Source organism: Balaenoptera acutorostrata, chromosome 9 (assembly GCF_949987535.1).
Source record: "Balaenoptera acutorostrata chromosome 9, mBalAcu1.1, whole genome shotgun sequence".
Taxonomy (NCBI): Eukaryota; Metazoa; Chordata; class Mammalia; order Artiodactyla; family Balaenopteridae; genus Balaenoptera; species Balaenoptera acutorostrata.
This window is the reverse complement of record NC_080072.1, coordinates 97,143,353-97,161,300: the sequence shown is the minus strand read 5'-3', so window position 1 is coordinate 97,161,300 and position 17,948 is coordinate 97,143,353. Positions and strand designations below refer to the sequence as shown.

Sequence of the window (17,948 nt, the reverse complement as noted above, 5' to 3'; positions counted from 1 at the left end):
CGAGAGGGGAGGAGGAAAGGAGAAGGGTTCTGACTGGGCTGTGCTCATTTCAGCCTTATTAAAATTGGGGTGGTGGGTTTGGGACGGATTTGAAACCTATATATTGACCCAGGATCAAAATGCTAATGAGACAGAGGAAGAAAAGGACAAAGCTACCTTACTATATGTCTACAAAGAAGAAAGTGGCCAATTAGAGGAGTTGGTAAAAATGCCATTGCCCCTTGTCTGTTCTTTTAGGATTGTTTCTTTCTCTGTCACCCATATTCTAAGAGATGGGTACATCTTAATAGTTCAAGTGATGTTGCTACCTTCAACCAGAGGGGACGGGTGGGGATGACGCATGCCTCCCCATCTTCCCCGCCCCATCCACCGCGGTCCTCTGTGCCAGCGGGGGCTCCCCACTGAGGAAGTGTGGTAGCTGTTCCCCTGGGGAGTCTAGCACGCTTGTCACATGGATGCCTGGTACTCACTCCCTTTTGTGTCTGCAGCTTGAACGTGAATCGGTTCTCCCCTGCTAACTACGACCAGGCGCATTTACACCCCCATCTGTTTTCGGACCAGTCCCGGGGTTCCCCCAGCAGCTACAGCCCTTCAGCAGGAGTGGGGTTACCTCCCACCCAAGCCCTGAAAGTCCCTCCACTTGACCAGTTCCCCACCTTCCCTCCCAGCGCTCATCAGCAGCCACCGCACTATACCGCGTCGGCGCTGCAGCAGGCCCTGCTGTCCCCGACGCCGCCGGACTACGCACGACACCAGCAGGTCCCCCACATCCTCCAAGGACTGCTCTCCCCCCGGCACTCGCTCACCGGCCACTCGGACATTCGGCTGCCCCCGGCAGAGTTTGCACAGCTCATCAAGAGGCAGCAGCGGCAGCAGCAGCAGCAGCAAGAGTACCAAGAACTGTTCAGGCATATGAACCAGGGGGACGCAGGGAGTCTGGCTCCCGGCCTCGGGGGACAGAGTATGACAGAGCGCCAGGCTTTACCGTATCAAAACGCTGACTCTTACCACCACCACCACACCAGCCCCCAGCATCTTCTGCAAATCAGGGCGCAAGAATGTATCTTGCAGGTTTCCTCCCCCACCCCGACCCACGGTTACGCTCACCAGCCGGCGCTCGTGCACTCGGAGAGCATGGAGGAGGAGTGCTCGTGTGAGGGGGCCAAGGACGGCTTTCCGGACAGGAAGAACGTGAACACGTTGACCAAAGGTTGCCACGACGGCCCCCTGCTCTTGAGTACTGGCGGACCCGGGGACCCTGAGTCTTTACTAGGAACCGTGAGTCATGTACAGGAGTTGGGGATACATCCGTACCGACAGCCAGCTGCTGCGTTCAATAGAAATAAGGTGTCCAGCCGAGGTAAGAGCCCTGCAAAGTCCAGTCCCGGGCCAGTCTGCCCTCATTCAGTTAACTCAGCAGTATTACCTTTTTTCAGCTAGTATTCTGGGTTCCTAAGAAAAAAAGAATTCCTGAGAAGACCTTCAGCACCTTTTAGGGGAGAAGCACATAGGAAGTGGGTATTTGGTGGGGAAGGGGATCTGTTTTCAAACTTAAAAGAGAGTGATAGACAATTGACATATAGATAGTGCAGTCAGTAAGGTATATTACCTGTTTCCCATATTCATACCGTGGTTCCTTAGAATCCAGAGTTTCTTGGCTGTCATCAAAATAGCTAGCTTTAACCTCTGCGGTAGAATAAAAGTCAGTCGGTGCTAAGGAAATAGGATTTAGTGTAAATAGTGTTGAACTAAGAGTCAGGGCCCCTCAGTCCTGGACACGCCTGTGTTACGAATGCAGTGACCTTGTCACTTAAACCTCAGGTTCTTATTTCCTCATCTGTGAAAAAGGGCAGGAGGAATAACGGTCCTTTGCAGAGTATTTGTGAAGATTAAAGCATACACGTATGTTTTATGTCTATACATAATGTTTGTGTGTGTGACACAGAGAGAGGGAGAGAGAGGCACACTTAATCATCTGAATGTATGATGTAAATAATTTGAGGTATTATTATTACTCTGATCACTTTGTTAATAAGCTAAACACAGAATATTACAGCATCATAAGGGACCCCATGCCATTTCATTTAGTATCACTGTATAATTAGTGAGTACATTCATTTTCATTTGGGAGGAAATTGGGATTACTGTCAGTAACTTATACTCAGAAGACATTGTTCCACTCGTGTCATGGCATTTACCCTACTCGGAATCTGGACTGACATCCCTCCCATCATCATAGATCTTGAAAACGAGATCTATGAAATATACAATGAAATATACAACCCCGAAGCTGGGCATTGAAAATGAAATATACAACCCCGAAGCTGGGCACTTCTCCCATCCTCCCCTTCTTGAAGCTGCCTGCCTCTCCTGCCCTGTCCTTTTAAAGTCAGCACACAAAACTCAACTCCTGGGGGAACTGGGTCCGCTGGCACAGAGCAGGATGGAAGACCTGGCTCGAAATCAGTTTATGTGCAGAGGACCTGGTGCATTCACGTTGTGCTCATTAAGCACTGATAGGGATGTGGTTCCCTAAAACTCCGGTTAAATCCTGGGCTTTTGAGCAGGTGGGTGCCGTCCAGTTTGAGGTCTGCACCAGTCAGACGTATCGTGTCCACCTGCCGCTGCTGCGTTTTTAGGCAGACGTAGGATGGTGGGGGGTTTCGGAGCCAGGCCGTATGTGGATTGGCTGACAGACTTGGGGATGTTTAGGCTTGGGGGCAAAAAACTCAGGAGAGCTATCATGCCTGTCAGATGGAAAAGGTATGGGCTCATATTATGGGGCAGAACCAAGATCGGGATAGAAGTTGCAGCAGATTTCAGTTCCCTGGGGAAGACCTTCCTGAGAACTTTCCAGAATAGGCTGCTCAGCAGCCTGGGAGCTTCCTGTGGCTGGGAGTGTTCTAGCAGAGGCAGCTTGACGGCATCAGGGATGCTGTGGGAAAGCTTCCTGTGCGAATGACAGCTTTCACCAGAAAAGGAGAAAAGCTGACACTTCGTAGTGCTTTCCACGTGCCAGACGCCAGATGCTGTTCACGTATGAACTTGTCTAATCCTCACAAATCTTACTGTCTCCATTTTACCAGTGAGGCACCTGAGGCCCAGGTTAAGTGATTTGCCCCCAGGGCCCACCGCTCGGGAGAGCTACTCACTTCACGCCAGCAGATCCTCGCTGAGCACACGCTGGGTGTGCAAGGCTCGGGGAACGAGCAAGCGAGCACACAGTGCACACTCCCCGCCTGCACCCTGGATTACCATGTGTGAAAGTAACCTTTTGAAATATTTTTCTTCAAAAATACCCTCTCTGAATTCCCTTCACTTTTCCCTCCTGTGTGACTCCTATTACAGGAAGACCAGGGGGCTTGAATTCACCTGTGTCCCCTGATTGTCAGAGGAACCCCCTTTCGGCGGGCTTGCAGGTCTATCTGGTGCCTGCAGGAAGGCAGGACGTGGCTGGTCCAAGTGCTGTGGGAGACCAGGGGAGGGACAGGCCAGTTCTCAGTCGGAGCAGGGGCAGGTTTCCCGCAGCAAGTGACATTTGAGTTGGGTCTTGGTGGATGAAAAGGATTGTGCCGTTTGGATTTAGGGGAGAAGCATGAGGAAAGACCAGCGGGTGGGAGTGTCTCAGGGATGTTTTTGGGGGGAGGCAAGCTGCCTTGGTCAGTGTGAAGTCTAGTCTACGTGAAGGAGTTAGTAGAAGCTAAGGGCCAAGGTTTCCTGAAATCCAGAGGATGATCTGCCTCCAGCGGCTCCCCGCAGCTTTAAATCAGTTCATTTCACTTCAGACCGAAACTTGAGTCAGGATTCTTTTGAAGAGTCCCTCCCACCTCTTCCCCAAGCTGAGTGACTACGATTACTTCTCCCTCTTCCTTCCCCCTGCCTTCTTCCATCCACCGCCATCGCCGCCATCATTCTCCGCCAGCATCCTTTCTGGTTTCTGGAAGAGTCAAGCCATAAGTACACCCCTAAAGGTTTCAGCTCAAAGCTACCCTGTCCTTGTTGCCTCATGATCAGTTTTGCTTCCCCCCAAAGCCCTCTTTTTTCTTAAATCTTCTTTTCCTAACCTTGGATGCGAGCTTTTCTAGAAGGCCTAGTCTTAGCTCCTGCCCCGCTTGCCAGTGTATGGTAGAGATGATCCTTCCCGTCTCTGCCCAGTTTACTCTCAACTCACTCTTCAGCTTAGCTACGGCGTATGCCTTTTCTTCAATACTATTCACCTTGCCTCTTTCTAACCTCTTTCGACTTCTATTTTGAGACTTTTGGAACCATATATACAATTATCTTTAACAAATAAAGCCCCAGGTTTATTACCCTGTGAGTTTAGAATCCAGTATAGTAAAATAATGCAATAGAGAAAAAATAGCCCAGGGAAGCCCAAAGCCACTCCAGAGTTAGGAGTTACAATCCCTCCGGGGATGTACCTATGTGTGTTTAAAACTTCTTATCCTGAAGCGTCCCCATTGTCCTTAGCTTAAACCTGTGACCACCCCGGCACCTAACCACACCTCCCTGTCTTCATCTGCGATGTGAGGGATGTTAGCTAGATGCCCCCTCCGAGAAGGTGTTTGCAGTTGGTCTGCTCCGGGCTTGGTGCCCTCCAGCCAGTTACTCATTTATTGTTCGCAACCACCTTGGGCGTATGTCTTATGATCCCTTTTACAGGAGAAACTAGGCTCCACAATCTCTTCCTGCTTTAACCTGACATGATTCTACTCTTTTAAAAACATGAGAGCTCAGAGTTTTACAACCGCCAAAGAATCATCCGATAATTTGCCCTTCCTTCTGCCAAGAAAGGGTTGTGATGTGCTCCGCCCACCACCCTGCAGGCACGTGGGTGCAGCTCGTCCTTGTTTATGTCTTTGTGGGGGGACGCCTGCTGCTTGCTCGTAGTTACACACGGGCCCCCAAACACTTCATGTGTTACTTCTGTGATAGAGCGAATTCAGCGAAATTTATTGAACGACTAGATCACACAAGACTGTATTTTAGGTCCAGTGGGGAATGCAGGGATGAAAAGGTGGAGAACCTGCCCTCAGGGGAGCTTGTACTGGGGGCTGGGGGTCGGGAGAGACAAGTTCATAAAGAGACTTAAATGAAGCGCTACGTAGTGAGTGCTGTAAGAGGTATAATTATAACGAGCAGAGCTACTGGCATCTTTCTAAAATTTCTTAAGGGTAGATTATCAGGGATTGCTGGTGTTAGTCAAGGAAAATTACATGCCATCGTTATCAGCGGCCATGCTTACCTATTTCTTTTACGGCCGTATGCCACCAATCAGTGCAGGGCCAGGCGCAGCCAGAGTGCTGAGCAGGCAACGTGCCAAAGGTCTGTTTGTAATGTGTAGAAGTTTCAGGGCTAGACATGCCCCATGCTGCCTGTAATCTCCCGTCTGCCACTCCAGAAGTAGAAGTAAGGTTTATCTTCCCTCTGTAGCATTACATACACTTGATTTTTTTTTTTTTTTTTTTTTTACTTTGCAAGTAAATATGATAGCATAGCCGGTTTACACAGTGAGATTACCAGCTTGAACTCACAGAGAAAACCACATCCTCTACTCGGAGCCCACTCAGCTTCAGCAGCATTGGTGGACTTCAGGCCTCACAGAGGAGTCAAACGATGACAGACCGGGAGGGTTTACCCCTCGGAACCTTTAGGAGGGATATGCACATGTCATTTCTCTCATTTTCTCTTAAAACCCAGTAAATGAGTAAGGACGAGTCAACATTGACAGATTCAATAGAGAGTTGTGCAAGCTGCCCCGAGGTTCCCTGGGTAGGTGGGTGCTGTGCTTTGTGTCCGTTTGTGTATTTTTTCCCCTTGCGTGATCAGATGGTCATCCTTCCCCCTGTACTGTCTCAGCTTTACTTGGGTAAATACACGAGAATTCTGCTCCCAGCAATCCTCTTTCCGCATTATTTATATATCCTGTGGTGAGCTTGATAGTTCCTCCAGCTGCTGAATTGGCATAAAGAATGCCAAAGATTTGAGCCTGAATTTCCCGTTCCTTGGCCAGTGGGTTGGTCTGTTTACACACATGCCCCCATTCCCCCACCCCGCCCCCCCCCCAGCTGCCAAACTGGTCAGAGGGTCTCACCTATAGAGTGTCACAGGGGACTTCTAAACGCAGGACTCAACATTCTTACTAAAAATAATACTTTTCTTGTGTAGTCCTTTACAGTTTATTAAAGACCCTTACACATGTGTTAGCTCTTGAGCCCCCAAACAGCCCTCATTTTTCAGATAGGGAAACTGAGGTTAGGAGAGATTAAATGACTTATTCAAGTTCATACACTGTTTGTGATGGAGTTGGAACCTGACTTCAAGTTTCCCCAATTCCTAGTCATATTCTTTTCTTTATGCCTCCTTGCCTCCCATACTACTCCTTCCAAGTATATCTGCCAAGCAAAAGATGCCAGCCCTTCCAGATCTTCAGCCTGTGAGTTATATTGAAATTTGAACAGACAGAGCCCTGGTTTGTTACCCAACTCCTATTAATAGGCTTTTTTTTTTTGGCCGCGTTGTGTCTTCGTTGCTGCACACAGGCTTTCTCTAGTTGCGGCGAGCGGGGGCTACTCTTCGTTGCGGTGCACGGGCTTCTCATTGTGGTGGCTTCTCTTGTTGCGGAGCACGGGCTCTAGGCGCGCAGGCTCAGTAGCTGTGGCACACGGGCTTAGTTGCTTCGCGGCATGTGGGATCTTCCCAGACTAGGGCTCAAACCAGTGTCCCTTGCATTGGCAGGTGGATTCTTAGCCTCTGTGCCACCAGGGAAGTCCTTAATAGGCTTCTTTTTCATCTAGTTTTTTTGTTTGTTTGATTGATTTTGGTTTTGTTTTGTTTTTTCGGCTGTGCCTCGCGGCTTGTAGGATCTTTGTTCCCCTACCAGGGATTGAACCTGGGCCCTAGCAGTGAGAGCGCCGAGTCTTAACCACTGGACCGCCAGGGAACTCCCTTTCGTCTAGTTTTTAACTTCCATTTGTCACTCCTAAACCAGAGGCTTCTTTCCTGGAAATTGAAGTTTCAGTGACTCATTTGTTCACTTACCTATGGGTAAATTGCCCCCATAATTCTGGAAGTAGGATTCTGTGATAAAATCATTTTCTTGTTTGTTTTTGTCAACTGGTTCCTTGTGCCCCAACCACTCAAAAGTAACATCTCTGAAATGAGTATGAGTCTTTACTGAGCTCAGAACAGAGTACCAAGCTTAAGTAAGCCCTTTACCCACCTGTGGAGTAAGTCCTATTTTACAGATGAAGAGACTGAGACCCAGTGAAGTCAGGTAACTTGCTCAGGATCCCCCACCTCAGGAATCCTGGTGAAGCCAGGATCCAAGCCCGGGTCTTCCTGACCCCAGAGCTAGTGCTTCTGAGCTCTAGGCCGGGGAGTCAGAAAGACTCGTCATGTGATTTGTCAAGCAATAGCTCGCTCTGTCTTGGTGGCACTTTCAGGTGTGTTGGCACCAGACCCAAAGGCTGTGAAGAGAGCAGACTAGGAGGACAGAATCCATGGGACCTTCCCAAAGGCAGGGCCAAAAGGAGGGTGGGTGTTTGGGTTTGGAGAAACCCCATTCTCAGGAATAAAAATAGATTTTAAAAAGAGAGGTGGGTTGGGGGAGGGAGATTCAGCGTACATATCAGATAAACACATTGAGGCCTCTGGAAGAGGTGGGAAGGAACCAAATGTCAAGAACCAGGGCTTATACATGCCGTTAGCCTTGCCATTTCCTCACGTTTGATAATCATCCTTTAAAAATCTTTAAACAGGAGAGCTCTCGTGTTTGTCTTTGGGAGAGCAAGGAGGTGCAGCTCGAGAGATTTGCATCCAGCTCTATAGTCCAGAAAAAAGGAGCCCCAAGGAATTGAGTGGATGGGGTTAGCTATCAAAGAAAGTATAGGCATTAGAAAACACTTCAGAAAAGTAAGAAGCAGCTATTCGTGTTCCTTCCTGGCAAAGCAGACTCAAGAGCCAGTCCCTCGCTGCACAGAGGCAGCCTTGCACCACTTCCTGCCGGTGGCTTTTGTTTGGCCCTGCGGCCAGCACGTGAGCTATGTCCACTGAGAGGAATCGGGCTGGGTGGGTAGGATGGGTGACCTAATCCCACAGAGCAAGTCCTGGCGTAGGCTTTCTTTTATCTTCCTCTCGCTGCTGGGTTTTAGCTTTCAGTAGCAAAAGAGGTGGCTTCTGGCTCTTCCTTCAACCTTTTTGCTCAAAGAACTTTCAAAAGATTTCTCACTTGACTTCATTTTTGGTAGTTTGGAAGCTCCCATCCTTTCACTTTTCTCCGGAGTGTTTTGCATTACCAGCAACGTGCATGTCACTTTGTTCCCCTCCCTTCCCGTCCTGCCTCAGCCCCTGAACCCAGGCCTCACCTTGATGGTTACGGAGACCATTTGAATATAGAGACCTGAAACCCTTTAACCATCACTCAAGCAGCACATTTTACTTTCGTTATTCAAATAGATACTGGGATGGTACAGTTAGCATTAGGACTGTATTTCCTATTAAAATTTGTTTAAAAACCTGGTCTCGCTAAGGTACAGTTCATCAGGAGATAAGCCCAATAGCTGCCAGGGAGCTTTAACCCAGAAAAACCAACCAAGCAAAGAAAACGTATGTTGAAGTTCTAGGCTCTTAAGGACTGGAGCCAGAAGTGCCACCAGGAGGACCCTGTCAACTTAGGTGTGGCCCTGGTATCCTTCTTGACCATCCTTGGTCAAGAAGAAGAAATACTCAGTCTTCATGAATTCCTCTTTCTCTCCAAAATCCAGTCCACAGGGTTGTATGACTCTGACAGGTGGCTAACCCACATTAAGAGAGTGTTTATTAATATCAGTTAAAGAGATTATTATTAAACACTGGGAATAGGACAGTGTTCTGGAATAGTGAAGGCTCACAAACATGCATAAAATACAATTCTTGTCCTCAGAGAATTTGCAGTTTAATATGAATAATTAAGACAAGTATGCAGGGCTTCCCTGGTGGCGCAGTGGTTGAGAACCTGCCTGCTAATGCAGGAGACGTGGGTTCGGGCCCTGGCCTGGGAAGATCCCACGTGCCGCGGAGCGGCTGGGCCCGTGAGCCACAGTTGCTGAGCCTGCGCGTCTGGAGCCTGTGCTCCGCAGCGGGAGAGGCCACGATGGTGAGAGGCCTGCGCAGCGCGATGAGGAGTGGCCCCCACTTGCCGCAGCTAGAGAAAGCCCTCGCACAGAGACGAAGACCCAGCACAGCCAAAAATAAATAAATTAATTAATTAATTTAAAAAAAAAAAAAAAAAAAAGAAGCCTAAAGTTTAAAAAAAAAAAGACAAGTATGCAGCTGAAGATGGTGCCAGGAGTAACATTAGAGTAATCAGAGGCCAATAAAGTCTTCTGCCATTTGAGGAAAGGAAAGATCTCCTTCTGTTTGAAAGGGAGAATTTCATAAAAATTATAATATTTGAGCTGGACCTAGAAGGATGAGTTGATTCGGATTGGCAGGAATGGAAGTAAAAGAGTCAAGCATTTCCAGAGAGAGAGAACAGTGAGAGAAAATGCACTGAACTGTCCGTGGTCCCATTTGACCAGAGCTTAGAATGTAGAGGAGAGTCGTGTGGCATACTCATTGGAAGAGAGGCTGGGACGGTGTTGTGAAAATGAGGGGTTTGGGCTCCCCTATAGAAAGGTTAGTCTTTGTAGGGCAGTGCTAGAGGGATGGTTAGGAGGCTATTCTAGTGATCCAGGCAAGAGGTAACAGGAGGTAACACTAGTGTAACAAGAGGTAACACTACTTCAGTGGAAGCAGTGAGATTAGTAAGAAAGAGACTGAAGTGACCAGCATTGGAGGGGCACATTCTTCTGACTTAAGGTGATGTGGAACTGAGAGTAAGGAATCCATATGAACTCCACAAGCTCTTCATACTCAGAAGATAGGAAAGTAGGCACCAAAACCAGGATGTCTGAAAGAGATTGTGGGGGAAGCTGATGAGTTTAGAATTGGGCATGTTGAGTGTTAGCCATCCAGGGAAAGATACCTAGTAAATAGTTAGAATTTTGGATCTGGAGCTTAAAAGAGCATTTCAGTAATTCTTTATATAGAAGCAGTGTAGTTGAAGTCGTGAAAATAGATGATACTGTCAAAGTAAGTGTGGGGAGAGAGAGACGGTCAAGGATAGAAATGTAGGGACTTCGCTGGTGGCGCAGTGGTTAAGAATCCGCCTGCCAATGCAGGAGACACGGGTTCGAGCCCTGGTCTGGGAAGATCCTACGTGCCACGGAGCAACTAAGCCCGTGCGCCACAACCACTGAGCCTGTGCTCTAGAGCCCACGAGCCACAACTACTGAGCCTGCGTGCCTAGAGCCCATGCTCCACAACAAGAGAAGCCACTGCAAGAAGCCCGCGCACCACAATGAAGAGTAGCCCCCACTAGCTGCTCTCTGCAACTAGAGAAAGCTGGCGCACAGCAACAAAGACCCAACGCAGCCAAAAATAAAAATAAAATAAATAAATAAAAATGAAAAAAAAAAGATAGAAATGTAAAGAGCGAAGGAGCCATGGAAGGAGCTGGGGGCAGCAGTCAGAGGAGGAGAGGAGGGGACTGGGTGGTGTACGGAGGGGAAGCCAAGGAAGGAGAGAGAGGCGTCCACAGGATGGAGGCCATCCTCCTAGGCCAGAGGTCCTGAAAGCTCCAAGAATGACTCTTGTGTGCATCTAGGTGTGGGAACATAGCACTGTCAAGTCAACAGAGAAATGAAGAAAAAAAGAAAAGGTTCAGTGTGATCCAGCCAACCACTGATATGTGGGACTTTTTCCTCCTGAGGGTATGACCCCTGCAAGAGAGAGCCTCAGCTTTGCTGTAAGACTTAGGGTTGGCAGGCTGGTCCAGGCTCCTCTGAGCGCCACCCGCCAGCTGGGGATTAGCGGAGAGTGCACGTGTGGTCCTCACCGTTGCCCACTGTCCCTTGCGAGACATTTCTTTGGTGAGAGTCGCCAGCGTTGGGAGAAACTCTAGGTCTGCTGACCCTATTTTGCTCTGTCTCCTCAGAGTCTGTCCTAGGGAACTGCATGGATAGAAGTTCTCCAGGACAAGCAATGGAGCTGCCAGATCACAATGGACTTGGGTACCCAGCACACCCCTCGGTCAGTGAACACCACAGGCCCCGGACCCTCCAGAGGCACCACACGATCCAGAACAGTGACGATGCTTATGTACGTTGGCCCCCTCCTGCTTTTCGGAAGTGGGATCCTTGAAAACAGAACTTAGGAATGTGGGGTAGCATCTACTCTCACTCTCCTCAGCCAGAGCCCAGCGCCTCTGGGCACTAAGGGAGCATTTCTTTGAATCACCGTAACAAGCAATCCTAAACTCCAGGAGAATCTCCGTAGAATCTGAACTCCACATTAGAGACTGAGGAATCAAGAACGGTTGCCATCTGTTTCCTCTAGTCTTAGTTATTGAACTTCTCCCCAGACAGTCTAAACTCAGGCCCCAGCAAATGAGCCTTCAGGCTCTTGGTTAGTTTTCTGGCAGCTACATTGAATTTATTCAGATAAGGGAGCTAATCCACGCAGCAAAGCCTTGTTTCCTTAGGGCAGACTCGTAGGCAGCGCTGTCTAATACAGCAGCAACCAACCCCATGTGGCTTTTCAATCTTAAATGTAATTAAAACAAAATAAAACTTAAAACTGTGTTCTGTAGTCACACGAGTCACATTTCAGGGCTCAGTAGCCCTTGTGGCTGCTGGCTTCCTACTGGACGGGGCAGGCACAGGACATTCCCATCCTTGCAGGGAGTGCTGTTGACAGTGCGGTCCTAAGACAAACTCCTCGTGGTGATGAGATAGGTCAGCAGCCTGGCACTGGAGGGCCATGTAGATGTCAAGGGTATCTGACCACCAGCTGAGATTCACCGTGCCCCTCCCTTCCCGCCCTACCCCCACCCCCAGCCTCAGCTTCCCGCACGGTCACCATTGCAGCGTCCCCCTTTAGCTGGCCCTGCAGAGGAAGGCAGTCTGGGTGGTAGTGCTTGGGACTGGTGCTTGAGGCCGGCCGTTGCCTGGGCTCTTTTGGAGGGCACAGCTGTCTCTAAGGGTCCCTGAGAGTGGCGCGTTTTCTGATATCCTTACTTCTTTTCCTAACTGTTTCTTGCAGGTGCAGCTGGATAACTTGCCTGGCATGAGTCTCGTGGCTGGGAAAGCACTTAGTTCTGCCCGGATGTCAGATGCGGTTCTCAGTCAGTCCTCGCTCATGGGGAGCCAGCAGTTCCAGGATGGGGAGAATGAGGGTGAGGGGTGTTATGCGTGGGGCACCCCGGAGAAGTTCCTGCAGGGGCCCCCCTTTCATCTTCACCAGTGACTACTCCCCTCTTGTATAAACAGCCCATGGGAAGCCACAGCATCCCCACGGGGCTCTGGATACGACCTTTCCCCAGTTCTCTTCCACCGAGTGTGCGCGCGTGAAGGAGCACGCCTCCTGGCTGAGGGCAGGGGCATCACGCTTCCGTCTGCAGTGCTTTGTTAAGATGCTCCTTCAATAACTCTCTTTCTGGTTCTGATTAGAGGGCACCGTGTCCCGATGTCTGCCTCCCTTTAGAACCAGTAGAGGGAGGGTATCATAGCTGATAGAAAGCCCGGGCTCGGGAGTGGACAGGTCCGCAGTAAATTCTGACTGCCCTTCACCGGCTCCACAGGTTAAGGCGCTTAACCTTTCTGAGCCCCAGGGTCCTCCTCTGTAAAGGGACAGAAACAACAGAGCCCCTGTCCTAGACTGTGCTGGGAGCATTAACTAGCTTGGGGAGTTTGAAGTGCTTAGGCCCGTGTCCTGAGTACAGAGCGTGCCCAGGAGTCAGTGCCTGCCAGCCGCGAGGGTGTCCTCCACACCACAGGAGCTGACAGTGCTTGACGGCAGGAGACTGTAAAGGAAGAGGGCAAAACAGACACTGGGGACAACAGGAAGGAGGCTGGCCCCCAGCCACGGTCACTAGCCAAACCGAGGGCCTGCTCTGAGCTAGAGTTCAGGGCTGGGAGTCAGGCTGCGGAAGGTTCAGACTTCTCTTCCACCTCTGCCTACCTCTTGCCCACCTACCACCCCGCTCCCTGCAAATCTCCCATGTTTCTTCTGGTCTTGCAGAATGCGGGGAGAGTCTTGGAGGTCATGAGCACCCAGACCTGACTGATGGCAGCCAGCATTTAAACTCCTCTTGCTACCCGTCCACATGTATTACAGACATACTGCTCAGCTACAAGCACCCCGAGGTCTCCTTCAGCATGGAACAGGCAGGCGTGTAGCAAAGGATGGAGAGTGAGTATCACCCTGGCCGGGGCCAAACCAGCCCTTTGGCCCAGTACCAGCTCCTGATCCCATCAGGAGATTCCCTTCCATGTGAACTTGAGCCAGTGAACTTGACAACGCCACTCTTCCCGTCAAGGTCTTTGTATCTTCCTGTTCCTTCATTAAGCACCATGCTAGTTGTTTGGGGGGGTGGATGCTGGCCATAGTCCCTTGGTTGAATTATGGGGGATAAGACGTGTTATAGGTGCCATAGCCTCCACAGAGTAAGTGAGCTTAGGGCTTCAGAGGACAGACGGGACCTCTGGCCGGGGTAATGGGAAAGGAGGTGACCCTTGAACTCAGTCCTGAAGGATGAAATTCAGCAAGAAAACATGGCCAGCCAGATTTTGTTAAGGCTGTGCTGCAAGTGGCAAAATATTCCAGAAATGTGTGATCAGAGGCCAGTGGTAGAAAACGGGTAAACAGTCCAGTCTGGCTGGAGTAACGCCTAAACGCACACGGCAGGTAGTATCGGTTCTGTCTTTGAAAATTCATTGACAGAAAAGACTTGATGAAAGTTAAGCCATCTGGCAAATCCATACTAGGCAAAACTCTTTAAATATCTGACTGAGGTAAAGTGCACCTATTTTTTTTTTCTTTTTTAAGTTGTCAGTGGAATATATGAGTCTCTCTCTTTTGAAACTAATTCTCTGTGTCTGCTGCTCTGTTGCAGGTTTATGTACCGCGCGGGAATGAGAAGGTTGACTTTAAACCAACAGTATCTAGCAGCATTGCGCCAAGTTGCCCTTGTGTTTCCCTCCACCCAGAATGTCGGCTCCTTTCCTCACTTTTGGTTCATCAGCGTGCCGTTCTTTTGGGTTCTGAGGGGGGTTTTGCCACGTTCGCCTGTATGACCAAGTCACCAAGGAAATAAACAGGAAATCCATGTTCGCCACCTTTCGTGAAAGTGTATTTGGTGTATCTGAGTTGGTGGTTTTGTTTGGTTTTGGTTTGGATTATTTTTGATTGTTGTTTTTTTTTAAGTATGTTTTCTTTTGGAGGTGATTTTCTTTCTTTTCTTTCTTTCTTTCTTTCCTTTTTTTGAGACAGAAGAGCAAAGCAGTTAGTGTACGGGGGCCGGGGGTGCAGAGCCACTCCCCTCCCTGGCCTCCGTCCACAGAGTGCCCCCCAACCTCTGCACTGCTGTTCGGCAGGAGCAGAAGCTAGAGGGGGACATCCTCTGGAGTCTTAGCAGCTGGAGAAAGAGACAGAGGAAGGGATGACAGCCTTTGGCCCTTGGAGAGCAAAAAGAGAAACCCCAAGCCTGGAACCTGGAGAGGTCTTTGCTGCTGGGATCCACTGAAGAACATGTCTGGCCCAGCCAAGGTCATATGAGAATGTTAGCACGGAGGCTGCGAGTGGCCTGGCATTGATGGGTTGCCAGTTAGAACATCTGTTTGGTGTGTAACTCGGCTCCCCTCTTACAACCTGGAAAGTTGGTTGCCTTTATCTTCCTGCTGGTTCCACCCATGGACTGAACACCCAACAGTGGTACACTATGCTTTTGTGTCACCTTTTATTCTCATTTTCTATTGTGCTATAACAAGGATTGTTGCTCCATATATATATATATGGATGTAACCGTATACATCCATATATACATATATATAATGCTTTTCCTTTTCAGCCTCTTTGTCACAGGCAAGAAGAACAGGAGGTTGTCTTGGGTCCTGCCTCTCTCCTAACTTCTCCTTCTCCCTGGGCATCCTCAGCCCCTCTTTTAATTCTTGATCATGTAGGAATTGTTTTTGGTAAATGTTGATATTATTGTTATTATTATTGTTATTATTATTATTAATAAATAAAAACAAAAGGAATTTTTGTTTAAAAGAGAAATGTTTAACCAGATTCTGTTCTATTTGAATTGTGACTTGCACCTTTTGTTCAAAGTATTTTATTTAGACCTTGTAATTGTGAACAGTTCTCACTCGTGCCAGTGACAGATGTAGTGGTCTCCCTTCCCCCAGCTGAAGCAGTGCATATGCAATAGCTATTATTTGTGTCATTATCTTTATTTTTCTTCACTGTTAGAAACCAAAGTCTTCTCTGCTGGCTGGGGGCTGACAGAGGATCTGGGTTATCGCCTTCCGATCTTCAAAACAAGGAAGAGGTGTTAAATATTCTGACTCTTGATCCATTTTGCTGGGAAAGCAGAGTAAAAGGTCCCCCGGCCCCTCCTAGTCTTTCATCCTGAATTTGCACAGAAGAAAGCGGGTTCCCAGCATGGCCATCCTGGTGTTGCTGACAGGATTCCCATGCAGCTTGTCCTTCTCACTGATGTTGGCAGCTCGGCTCCTGGACCCAGTATCCCTCGAGTGGGTCTCTGCAGTGCAAGAGCCTTTCTTGGGATCTCTCCGTGTCTCCTTGGTCCCCAAATCCCCTCCACTGGGTGGGGCCACCAGCTGCTCACCTTCTGGAAGCAACCGAGATAGCCCAGACAGCCACTGTTGACTTCTCCGGGCTCGTTGCAGTTCCCATGCTGGCCTCCCACCCACCACGTGCTCAGCCTGTTCTGTTCACGGTGCTGATGGACGAGCAGACTGCCGCCCCCCTGCGACCACCCAGACGAAAGCCAGTGAGCCTATTAACCGTGCCATCTTGCGAACTACACTTTTAAAAAATCATTGCTTTGTATTGTAGTGACCAATATGCGCAGTATATGTTGAATGTATATGAACATACTTTCCTATTTCTGTTCTTTGAAAATGTCAGAGTATTTTTTTTCTTTCTCATTTATGTTGAACTAAAAAAGGATTAAAAATCTCCAGACCCAAGTTGCAGTAAGACCTTTAGTCGTTTCTTGGTGGGCACTTACAACTTTGTAACTTGGTTGGACAGTAGGGGATTGTGCAAATAAACACCTGATTATGATCTTATGCTGATAAGTTTCTTGCCTTGTGGTTTGGAGTCTAGTTGGGAGAAACGTTCAGGCTGGAAGCTGGAATGCTGGAGGCTGAGGACGTGTAGCATGGGGCTTTGAGCAGTGCTTTATCTCACCCCGCCTTGCGAGCCGAGCGTTCTCTAGAAGCCTGAACTCGGCTCCACGCTGGGTCGTCAGGCACCTGGCTTGGACTCTGGCCCCTCAGAAGGGAACGTTAAGAGTTTGCTGAGTCGGGTGGAAAACAGATTCCTTGAGAGCGTACTTTTGAAGGAGTAAAAGGAGGACCTCAGAGAGTTGGCACAGGCTGGGGCCTTTATGGGGTGACCTCGGTCAGCCCAGTGATACGATCAACTCTAAGTGTTAGGATGGAAGGGGACTTTTGCTATAGTTTTCCCCCTTTTTCCACGGCTGGACTCCAGAGGGCAGGGTAGAATTTCTAGCAGGGTCCCAGCCACGGCTGACAGATAGCTGATGGAAGGCCTTCTATGAAGAAAGATTACAAAAGCTGGAAATACTGAGTTTGTAGGAAGAAGAGGGAGAGGAGGGAGTCCATGGTGGATTTGAAAGTTGCTGTGGGACTGTTTAGAACAGAAAAAAGCCTTCTCAAGAAGGGTCTTCTAGAAATCATCTGAGTGTGTACACACTCCCATGGAAGGCTGGGAGTGTCTCTGGAACCAAACAGCAATAAACCCAGATGCCTTCAAAGGATTTGTAAGAACCTTTTATGGGAGGTGCCACGCCCTCCTGAATGCAGCCAGGATGCCTTTGAGATGAGCTCAGGGCCCTCAGGGCCCTGCCTCCTGGATACAGGCCCTGAGGTCTGAGCTCTAGAAGATGGAAGCCCTGCTGACAGATCCTTACTCATCCCTCTGACTTTGTGGTAGCCCCCATGCCGTTCCACCTGCACAGATCAAGAATTCGGAAGGCTGGCGTGCCTGCCAAGGAGCCAGACGTCTGCTTCTGCTGCCTCATCTCCCAGGCAGGAGGGCAGGAGAGAACCTCGGTTGGTTACAATGCCCTGCCCTGGGTCTCAACTGGGATCTATCACCAGGAGCTGCAACAAAATTGCCAGATAGTGAATAGGGTGATGGTGGTTGTGGGGATCTCCTCCCCTGATCAATGCAAACCTTCCTAACTTCAAGCCTCCCCTCCCGACCTGCACCATGTGCTTTCCCAGTAAATGTTCTGAGCAGGGCCCGTGATACAGGGCCAAAGGCTCCAGATTCCTGTGTCCCCTCTCCAGGCCCGCTCCTTCAGGTGACCATCTGCCTCCCTGGTGACCCTTCCTTTGGTTGCCAGTGTGGGTCATGGAGCAAATATTTGCTGAGTGTCTGTTATGTGCCAGGCCTAGCAGGGGACAGAGTCCTCCCAGTGCGGACTGACCAGTACAATGTTGAGACATCAATTGTGAAATGAGTGGCCAGTCATTCTGAGCAAAATCCACTCCTGTAGCCAGCCAGCCACACTCCCACACGTGTCAGGGCACCCACTTCAGAAACGGTCACTCTGGAGACTCCCCTGATCGGGGAAGAGGGTGGTAGGACTGCGGGCCTGCATTGGTAGGCCCTGCACCCACCAAACAGTCCAATCCGGGCACTTGGCGCCTCTGACAATGACGGCTGGACCCCAAGTCTGGTTCTGAGATGCGCTCCGTTTGCTCTTGGTGGTGGTTTTCCCATAGGTCTCTGTCCAGAAAGACTCGCTTCTCCAAAATATTAGTAACGAGGGGTTTGGGCTGGTTTAAGCCAAATATCTTACAATGAGA

The 17,948-nt window shown here is 49.3% G+C and overlaps 1 protein-coding gene across 4 annotated transcripts in view; it reads left to right on the top strand.

The window, feature by feature from the left end:
* SIK3 (SIK family kinase 3) overlaps positions 1-16,178 on the top strand; it is a 249,773-nt gene extending 233,595 nt beyond the window's left edge. For 2 of the 4 annotated variants that reach the window (XM_057552059.1, XM_057552057.1), the window contains 5 exons: positions 669-1,360; positions 11,018-11,181; positions 12,124-12,256; positions 13,102-13,272; positions 13,976-16,178. In XM_057552059.1, the coding sequence (XP_057408042.1) occupies positions 669-1,360; positions 11,018-11,181; positions 12,124-12,256; positions 13,102-13,259 (1,147 nt within the window). In that variant the 3' untranslated portion in view covers positions 13,260-13,272; positions 13,976-16,178. Of the gene's footprint in view, positions 1-488; positions 1,361-11,017; positions 11,182-12,123; positions 12,257-13,101; positions 13,273-13,975 lie in introns of all 4 variants that reach the window. The other 2 variants (XM_057552056.1, XM_057552055.1) reach the window with 1 other exon arrangement.
* Positions 16,179-17,948: the final 1,770 nt, after the last annotated feature.